A 10,570-nucleotide genomic window follows, 5' to 3' on the forward strand; every position below is an offset into this window, starting at 1 on the left:
GATGCATAATTGGGTCACTTTGGCTATAAAAGTTTGATATTTGGTGTTAAGTCTTAATTTTACTTCAAAGACTTTCTTTCATAGCTAAGAATCAGACCTATAAAATTCATTTACAAGAGCTATTTTTAAGGCCAGTTTCTTGACAGTGCTCATGAAGTCTAGCTTCATATTGCCAAGACTTAAATAACTATGAAACATGACAAATGTTTTACAATGAATATTATAACATTTCAAAATAGTACTCCTTGAGGTGTATTTTTGTCCAATTTACAGTGGTATGCAAGTAGAATAGCTTGGAGGTGCTTCATAACAACATTTATGTTCATACATAACTTCTTTGCAATAATCTCCATTCTTTTCTCATGTAGGAAACATATGAGAATATTCCAGGCCAGTCTAAGATCACATTCCTTTTACAAGCAATCCGGAATACTGCTGCTGCTGAGGAGGTATGCTTTAAGAATATTTTTATTTTACAAAAACCTCTGAAGACTGTGCAAGGTGTTTAGAACAGAGTCATCCTATATTTATAGCACACTTGAAGGGATGGATTTTTTTTATTCTCAGGTGTTTCAGTGTAAGGAAGTTTTTTGTTAGAGGTGCGCCAGTACATTCGACCATATCGTATCGGCACCAATAAAAGGAAAAATTGACATTGTTGGCAATGGGCTTCTTTTTGGCTGATGTGGCTGATAATGTCACTGGTAAATGCCATGTGTGGAGTGCAGCCTGGCAGCTTGGAGAGCAGTGTCTGGCCAATAAATCTGTTGGAGGGAGGAAAAAGGTGTGGGGGGGCAGATTGAGGCCCCTGCTGTGAGGGAGGGAGTGGGGCTAAGGCAGGTACTACTCAGCTAGGGTGGGGTGGGGCACAGAATGGAGCCGGCAACTCTTCCGGGGGGAGGGAGGGGTGCCTGCCTGGGGGTGCATGTAGCAACAAGAGCCACTCCTCCAGGCCCCTCTAGATGAGCTGCTAGCTCTGGTCCTGTGCACTGCCACCATGGGGTGCCACCTCACCGTGGGGGCCTCGGTCTGCCCCTTCCCACGCCCCTTCTCCCCAACAGATTTACCAGCCAGATGCTGTTCTCCAGGCTGCATATCGGATCACTATCAGCCCAAAAAAATCTTTATTGGTGCACCCCTAGTTTTTATATACAATTGAATTTTTTGTTAGATGTTAGCTTTGAGTTTTCTAGTTACTCTTTGTTTTGGGTCAGTATTACAGTGACTGTTCATACCAACTTTGTTTCCAACATAAGTTGTCAAATTGTGTGTCCTTTTCCTATTAAAGCTTTATTCATAATATTTATTACATTTAATATATAATACATGTATATTGCTGTGGTGTCATAAAGCTATGATTTGATCATTTAACTTTTAATTCATATGTATTTTGTGCCCTAATGAGACATTTGCTGTACTTAATGAAACCCTGACATTATTACACAAATTGTAGAGCAGCCATAGCGCTATTGAAACTGATCTGTATAGTAAATGTGGAAAGCTTACAAAATGTATTCCTTAGGTATTCCCATTTGGAAGTTCTAGCATGTTGCCAAGCTAGTTTGCAATTCAGATGTTACAAAGTTTAAGAACTACTCTTCCTTTCGCATTCAGTTGGATAGAAAGCTACGGATCAATCAGACTATCAAGCAACTCAAAATCCTTTTAGAAATGGAAAAGTTTGGGGTTTTTTATTATTTTTCAAATCCTAAAACTTTTAATTGGAAAGTTTTATATTATTGAATTATGAGAGGATCTATAGTTTAAGAACCCCTTATTAATCATAGCAAAACAAGACTAAAAGGGACTTCAGGGTGTCATGTGATTCTGCTTTCTGGGTAATCTCTTCCAGTATATGACCACACTCAAAGTTGGAAAATTCTTACTATCCAATTTAGCCTCCAACAAGGCTAAATACTGGAAGAGAAATACAAAAGCACTGTTCCCCTCTGGTCAGGCTATAATGCACTTCATTAATGTTGAAGGAGGGGGACAGGATGAGATGGGGGGCATAGCTTTGAAGTCCAGCAACAATATCTAATAATACTGATACTCTTCAAAGTGCCAAACACCTTCTTTTAACAAGTTCCCTCAGGATTGTTAGCAGTTAGCTGTGTAAGAGTGTGGGTTCTTAAGATGGGTTTGCTTAAAGTAGTTGACTCAGGATGTGATTCCACAGTTCTGAAAACTAGTACCTCTAATATAAATGTATAAAAGTCAGAAGCAGTGTGGTACCTTGCAGTCCCATTCTCGATTGTTAACAGGCCCTGGACTCATGCAGGAGTTGGTAGAAACATTATATTGCTTATACTCTGAGTTGACACCAAAGAAATCACACTTGACTGTATTCTCCATGTTGTTTTTAGAACGGATGGCAATGAGCTGTATTTTGGCAAAAAAAACGGTGTTTTTGAATTGCAGGATATGTGGAATTGCTCTATTGACTTGTTATATAGCTTTGAGCAAGTCATAGAGCTTTTCTCTACCTGCAAAATAAGAATTGCTGCTCTAACGGTTTTTTGAAGATTAATAAACATTTGTGCAGAGCTTTGAAGAGAGAAACCATTAAGAGGTGAACATTTCTGATCTAGGAATAGTTTTAGACAGTAGTTTTATTGTTCAAACTTTATAGTGAAACATACGTTTATATAACTGTTAAATTGTAATTTTTAGGTGTTTAACTTTTAAACACAAATTGTAGCTGGAAAATGAATCTGATAATGAAAAAGTGCTGCAGCATTCTTGGAAGGATATCTGAATTTTTTTTTTATCTGCAGACTTTCTTTTAAATTCAGTTTCTTACAAATCCATATTTATTTTTCATTTTATGTTTTAAAAAATTGTCTTGATTTTTCTTTTCATAGTAGACGTTTATTTAAAGGGTCTTCTATTTTTACTTTACAATGTGCACACTATCAAATGTACTCAGGTTCACCCTACTCCTGTCCCCATTGCCCCTCCCCACCCAATGTATGAGTATGCCAGTTTCCTTTTTAGTTTAAAGTTTGATTCTGCTGCTATAGATAATTGCTAACTCCTTACAGGGTTGGGGCTGAATATTTCATAACTCATCCTCCTTGTTGTGCATTCTGTCTCTAAGAGTGCAATTTCCTACCTGTTGAAACCATAATCTATGAAACTTGCTCTTCAGGCAGGATCTATGTCATAATCCTGCCTATGGAGCCAGTAGATCCAGTTATGGATTCTATGGATGTTTTCCTTTTCAGAACATGGATGGAGTTATGAAATATACACCCTCTTTGGGGTTCTCAGCAGACCCTCATGAAAGTAGTTCCTGTCTGTATCTGGAGTGGATTCTGCCTTTTTGCACAAATGAGTGAGTAATATAGTAACTCACTAATTATATTACAGGAGTCCCATAGCACCCATGTACATAGTATCTTATCTGAACTAGTATGGGGTAGAACATGAACTGGCACTTGAGACCTCAGGGTTTCTTAGTTCATTACTGACAACAGGATCACCCTGAGTAAGTCGTTTTGCTCCTTATGCTTCAGTTTTTCTCACTGTAAAGTGAGAGTAATAGCTTATTTATAAAGTAAGGTTCTTTATGAATAGCTCCATATCAAATCTAGGTGTCTTTGTCTTAGTATCTCTGGCTCCATTTTCACCATAATATACTTTAGCATTTTATTAATAAAATTAGATATGCACAATTGGAAATTACATACTAAAAAAATCTGCTTCCTCAAATCCCAAAGCCATTGAGCCCTTAGTCCTGTAGATCTTTTGGGAGTAATTCTGCCACCTGTGAAGAAATGTATAGCTTTTCTATTGTTTCTTGGGGTATTTGAGGTTCCTTTACAATATTGTTGTAAATTGTTTAGTAAATTATAAAATTTCTTCAACCGATTTTTGTTTATTATTGGTAATTTCATATAGATGTCAAGGCTAGAACTTGACACATCTACACTAGTTCAATTAATGTAACTTTTATACACTGGTTTAAATGATACCAGGATCCTGAATGGACAGACAGGCAGCTATCTGAGAGTAGCTGCTTGCAATGGGTACTTTTACTGTATTTTGCCAGTAGGTTAGGAAGCATGGAATCATCTGTCCCTGTGGCTTACCCATGCACAAAGTGGACAGATGACTTCCACCCTATTTTTACTACAGATTTCTCCTGCTCTGCATTCAAGGCACGTTCATCTATGTAGTGTTTTGTCTCCTGCTTCTTATTTCCACAGATATAAAGGTTGATGTAGAAGTGTATACGTATCTAAATTCTGAGCCATAGTTCAGCTTAGCAAGATTCAATTATTGGTAAACATTGATAAATGTCCATTTTGCCTCAGACCAATGAGAAGATATTTCTATCATTAATAATCAAAACTTATAGAAAGGGGACATAAGAAATATGATGGCTGATGGAGTATATAATGGCAGGGGAAGCAGACCTACAGAACCATGCTGACTGTAGTTTGGACTGCAAATCCCAGAAACCCCAGGGGACTGGGAACAAAGGAAGGGGATGTGACAAAACACGAGGGAGCTATGGGTGAGCAGAGCCAGGACTGATTGCTGCTCAGCTGACAAGTTCTACAGTAGTTACTTTTTTTTTTGTTTGTCATTGGGGTGCGAGGGCAGACAATTTTGCGCAATCCTGAAAATTTAAATAGATAAAAATCAAAATAAATGCTTAAAAATTAAACATTATCTGTCAATAAGATTAAAAAACAAAACTTAAATTCTGCTAAGCCTAGTCATAGTACATACCTAAAGATAGGGATGTCTCTAACAATCTTAGACAAATTGTTTTTACTTTTCAGGATATTAACCTTGATTCCTTCATAATTTTTGGGCCTGTTGTCTGCACCTCTAAAGGTCATGCAATACTATATAAATTCAAGTATTCATTTGAATTTATATTTTGATATATTTGCAAGCAAGGGGTATAGAGGATTGTAGTGAGTTTTACCATGGTGCTTTGCAGTTTGGAGGATAACACTTAGGTTTTCGTTCTTTTAAAAAAAAAAAAAAAACACTATGAAAAATATTGATACATTAAGACAGCACTCCATTATAGGCATATATCGATTGCCAGGGGTGGGGGTTCTCCTCCATCTGAAGTCTTTTTCTTTTTCCTGCATTAATTCAAGAAAGAGTACAGTTGTTATTTCAGCAAAAATGTAATAATTAAAAAGAACAGGCTTTAGGTTTATTTTGTTTAACCTTAAATCAAATGCCAATGTGTTTACATACTTACAGAATCTCTCTGAGAAACATGGATCCTTTTCCTGTTCACTAAATCTCAAACCCGTGAATTATATTAGCAAAGGAGGAGAAGAAAAAGTACCCTCAAAGAAATATATGGCATTCTCTTCAGAAATGATGGAAATGGTCAAGTCTGGAGCAGTTTTTAAAAATGGTTCTAAAACAGTCTGTCCTTAGTCTTGCCTCAAAGCAACAGAGGAGGATTCAGCTCCAAAAAGTCATAGTACTTAAGACTTCATGCCAATTATTAAAATTAAAATATTCAGTGATACTTAAATATTCAGTGATTTAAAGGAAGATCATTTTAATTCCGTCTTCTGACTAACTTCCTGGTATACATTCATTTAATGGCATAATGGGATCCCAATGATCAGGCCCAATCAATCCCATGGGATCAGGGATCAAATTCTAGTTGTGCCATTACTGTTTGTCAGTGCAGGGAGATCCTGAGATCGTAGTCATGGGCTTTCCCTGCACTAGTATTTTGAAAATAGTCTGTAGGTTCAGCAGGTGCCAGCCATCAGCTCTGACCTCCAGGAACACAGTGGGGACCTTGAACTGGCTCCGGTAGGTTCTGGGGATGGAGCCAACCATCTGTTGATAAACGGGTCCTGATCCAGTCCAGACCCCAGATGAAATCCCCAGTATGATGACCTGGAAATCAGCTGATTGTCAGCCCTGGCTTGGATGGCTCCAGGTCCAGCTGGAGAGCAGGGCTGTCTGGACCAAGCCAACCATCCAGTTGATTGTCAAAAACCTGTGCCTGGCAGTTCTGGCCAGGCTGGGGAGCATAGGAAGGAGACTCCCCAGCAAGGGAGACAGAGGGCTTTAAAGTACTTTGAAATGCATAGATTTGACTCTGATTAGTCACTTACCCTTTCTTGTGCCTAGTTTGTTCATGCAGTAACATGGAATGCAAGCACTGTAAAAATAATCATGGGACTAAAAGCTACAAATATGCACAAGGGGATTCAGGGAAGCATCAGTACCTAACGGCATCTCTTTTAGATTAATTAGGTCACTTTCATGTCTCCTTTCCAAAATCAAATGCATAGTTATGTATGAAAGTGTAGTAATCTGTTAGGATAGGACTATAATGTCTTTTTTGTTCAAGTGTTTACTCAATAAAACATTGAAATGTATGCAATTCTAATAGGCTAGACAAATGGCAGCTGTCCTTCTACGACGTCTCTTGTCTTCTGCATTTGAAGAAGTCTATCCAGCTCTTCCGCCTGATGTCCAGACTGCCATCAAAAGTGAATTGCTATTGATTATTCAGATGGAAACCCAGTCTGGTATGAGGAAAAAAATCTGTGATATCGTTGCTGAGCTGGCCAGGAATTTAATAGGTATGTGTGTACCATGACTTGCATGTACATGTTATCGCTATGCAAGATTCTGTTTGTATTTTGTTTCCTGCTTTAATGTAGACCCTAGCATTTTGTTGCTGTATCTACCCAAATGATCAGGAAAGAAAAAAAAATAAGTCTATAAAAATGTTTACACACTTACACTTTAAAAGCTGCAATATTATTATATGTGTGTGTGTTAAATAGATATAGATTAGAGGTACACTGATACCTCAGTCCAATACCAGATCGGCACCAATATAAAGAAAATTGACTATATCAGAAATTGACCTAATTTGGCTGATTAAATGCCCATTAAATGCTCAAGCGCAGCAAGCAGCACAGCTGGAGGCAGCTCTCCAAGCTGCTGGGCTAAGTCCTTTGTGGTGAAAGAGGAGGGGGATGGGGGGCAGATCAGTGCCCCCATGGTGAGGAGTGGGGCTGGGATAGGCGCTGACCAGCCAGGGCAGGGCGGGCACGAGACAGTCGGGGTTTGTCCAGGGGGTGTGGGGAGGGGAGCGGCGGCTCCTGCTGCTCCTCGTCTGGGAGGGCACAGGGGGGCATGTGCCCCCAGATCTGCATTGGGCGAGCTAGGTGGGCTGCAGCTACAGGCTGGGGCCGGAGGCCGTGCTCTCAGCACCACTGGTGCCTGCTCTGACCACAGCGCGTCCCACAGCTGCAGCCCGCCCAGCCTACCCCATCCTGTGCAGATCCAGAGGCATACCTCCCTCTACCCCCATGTCCTCCCAGATGAGTGGCAGGGGGGGGCGGGCAAGGGAACCCAGGACCTCTCCGCAGCAACAATGGGAGCTGCTACCCCCTTCCTGTGCCCCTGGATGACCTGTGGCTCCATCCTGCCCCACCCTGGCTGGGCAATGCCTACCCCAGGCCCAGCCCCACTCCTCCCTCACTGCGGGGGGGGGCATTGATCTGTGCCCCCACGCCCCTTCCTTCCCGCCTCCTCTTTCACCACAACAGACTTACCAGCTACACACAGCTATATCAGAAATCAGATCTGTATCAGCTGATATGCCTCCTTAAAAATCAGCTATTGGTATCGGCCTCCAGAATCTCTGCTGGAGCACCCCTAATATGCATCTGTTGTACTTCATCTTCCATCAACTTATTTGGAGTTAAATAGGATTTTCTTAAATCTTGTACAGTTGATCTGGGTGTACTAGAAAATAGTGTAGAACAGCTTTGGAACTTAATCTGTGGATCATTTTATATAAAAGTGAATAGAGAAATCTTTTGTCCAAATGCCTCCTCTGCTTCTTTAGTTCTACTTTTCTTACCTTTCTGGAATATTTTCTTTTATTGTCTTAAATCTTCTATGTAACTGGCTGGAATTACTTGGAAAGTGTACATCTAGAAGCAATTATAGTAATAACAATGCTGTTATCTTCATATGTAACATCTCCCAAAACTGCATTTGAGGGGAAAAGGCCAGCATATTTTTGTTTATACTGGAAACTTTTTTTTTTCTTTTCCTAGATGAAGATGGCAACAACCAGTGGCCAGAAGGTCTGAAATTCCTATTTGACTCTGTCAGCTCTCAGAATATGGGACTGCGTGAGGCTGCTCTGCATATTTTCTGGTAAACTTCAGGATTTCAGTTAGTGTACTTCAGCATTTAGCTAAATCAAGTATTTAAGAAGTGCAAGAGAAGAGAAACTGTCTAGCTATAACTAGCTGTTCTGTGCTTTTTTCTTTTTATTATGAAATATGATATTTTAATTAGCTTTCAGAAAACAGGTGGCATTTTGATCTTGACTTCTTCAGTACTACCTAAAATTCCATTTGTAGTCTGTTTTCTCCCAGTCCCTTCCCCTGGGCCTGCAAATGGCTTAAAATCAGTTTTACAAATGTTTGTTTTTGTTTTGTTTTGTTTTTAACTGTCTTTAGGAACTTTCCTGGGATTTTTGGGAATCAGCAGCAACACTATTTGGAGGTCATTAAACGGATGTTGGTTCAGTGCATGCAAGATCAGGACCATCCAACGGTAATTTGTTGCCTCTAAAAAGACAAAATAAGCATAAGGACTGGTGGTATGATGATTAGGGTTGCTAGCTTGGGAGACTGGGGGTGTAGGTTCAATTCCCTGTTGTCATAGGCTTCCTTAGCAATCTCTGGCTAGTTACTTGGCCTATTACTTTGATTGTTTGTGAAAACTTTACCTTTAATCTTTTTTTCTGATTTCCATGCAAAGAAAAGCAAAAGCTTAGTCATTCTTATTTTAGCTCTACTGTGACAAGTATTCGCATCTAGTTTAGAAACACTGTCAAACATAAACATGCCCAAATATCTATCTTGTTACTCTAAATTTAAACTTCTTCCCCCTCTTTTTAGATCAGGATGCTGTCTGCTCGGGCCGCAGCTGCATTTGTACTTGCTAATGAACACAATCTGCCTCTTCTTAAACACTTTGCAGACTTACTACCGGGAATCTTGCAGGTAAGAGAGAACGCAGAAGGGGCCTCATAGCCTCACTGCTTATTGTATTTACTCAAATATAAGGTCTTCTGGAACCCTGAATATAAGATGTACCCGTGCTGGGTATCCTGATGGATACCCGGCATGGGTTTGTTGCATCTGGGTCTTGCTTGACCAATCTTATTTCCTTTTACGACCAGGTGACCTATCACCTGGGCAAGGGGGAAAGAGATTGATGTCCTACATCTTGACTTTAAAAAAGCCTTCGATCTGGTATCCTATGATCACCTCTTGGCAAAACTGGCTAACTGGCCTTGACTTCACTGCAATCTGCTGGCTGGGGAACTGGCTCCGTGGCAGGACCCAGAGGGTGGTGGTTGATGGAAGTCAATTGTCGTGGTGCACTGTGACCACTGGGGTCCCTCAGGGCTCTGTCCTAGGGCCTTTACTTTTTAACACCTTCATCAATGATGTAGACCATAGTGTCAGAAGCGGGCTGGCCAAGTTTGCCAATGATACCAAACTCTGGGGTAAAGCATCCACACCTGAGGACAGGAGGGTGATCCAGGCAGATCTTGACAGGCTCATGAAATGGGCAGACGAGAACCTGATGGTGTTTAACACCGAAAAATGCAAGGTTCTCCGCCTTGGGAGGGAAAACCTGCAGCATGCTTATAGGTTCGGCAGTGCTATGCTGGTTAGCACTACATATGAAAGGGACTTGGGGGTCATGATTGACCACAAGATGAACATGAGCCTTCAATTTGATGTTGCGGCTAGTAAAGCGAGCAAAACGCTGGCTTGCATAGATGCTTCTCAAGCAAATCCCGGGACGTCATTCTCCCATTGTACTCGGCCTTGGTGAGGCTGCAGCTGGAGTGCTGCATCCAGTTTTGGGCTCCACAATTCAAAAAGGATGTGGAGAAGCTTGAGAGAGTGCAGAGGAGAGCCACGCGCATGATCAGAGGTCAGGAAGACAGACCTTATGATGACAGGCTGAGAGCTAATGGGGCACTTTAGCCTGGAAAAACGCGGGCTCAGGCGATCTGGTGGCCACCTATAAGTTTATTAGGGGTGTTCAGCACCCCAAGGTTTGGAATAGACTGCTGCTGGAGGTGGTTCAAGCACCCGCTTTGAACGCCTTCAAGACACTTTCGATGCTTATCTTGCTGGGATCCTACGATCCCTGCTGACTTCCTGCCCCTGGGCAGGGGGCTGGACTCAATGATCCTCTGGGGTCCCTTCTACCCTGAATGTCTATGAAACCCTTAATAATGAGATTCTGTACCTGGAAAAATTGTTATGATTTTCTAGTTATAGAATCTAATTATTGCACATTTGCCTTTTGAATTTGTCCCCTGCCCAAGGCTACGGCAGGGAAGATAAATCTAGAGGATCAGGTTGTCCTCTGTCCCCTCCTCCTTCTCTCCCTCCCCCTTACCCCGCTTTACTGTGAGACCAAGCTCTCCCTGAGCACATGGAAGTGAAGGATAAATTTAAAAACACTGGCCTTGAAATAAACATAGCTGTAGTAATTTGTATGTAGGGAA

The 10,570-nt window shown here is 41.0% G+C and overlaps 1 protein-coding gene across 2 annotated transcripts in view; it reads left to right on the forward strand.

Annotated features, from left to right (window-relative positions):
* Positions 1-372: 372 nt before the first annotated feature.
* The window catches only part of IPO5 (importin 5), a 66,477-nt gene continuing 56,279 nt past the window's right edge, over positions 373-10,570 (forward strand). The window contains exons 1-6 of one of the 2 annotated variants that reach the window (XM_025192556.1): positions 390-449; positions 3,228-3,337; positions 6,395-6,587; positions 8,082-8,184; positions 8,493-8,589; positions 8,937-9,041. In XM_025192556.1, coding sequence (XP_025048341.1) covers positions 6,404-6,587; positions 8,082-8,184; positions 8,493-8,589; positions 8,937-9,041 — 489 coding nt within the window. In that variant the 5' untranslated portion in view covers positions 390-449; positions 3,228-3,337; positions 6,395-6,403. Of the gene's footprint in view, positions 450-3,227; positions 3,338-6,394; positions 6,588-8,081; positions 8,185-8,492; positions 8,590-8,936; positions 9,042-10,570 lie in introns of both variants that reach the window. The other variant, XM_006036288.3, reaches the window with a different exon arrangement.

The sequence above is a fragment of the Alligator sinensis genome, unplaced genomic scaffold (genome assembly GCF_000455745.1).
Source record: "Alligator sinensis unplaced genomic scaffold, ASM45574v1 scaffold1253_1, whole genome shotgun sequence".
Classification (NCBI taxonomy): Eukaryota; Metazoa; Chordata; order Crocodylia; family Alligatoridae; genus Alligator; species Alligator sinensis.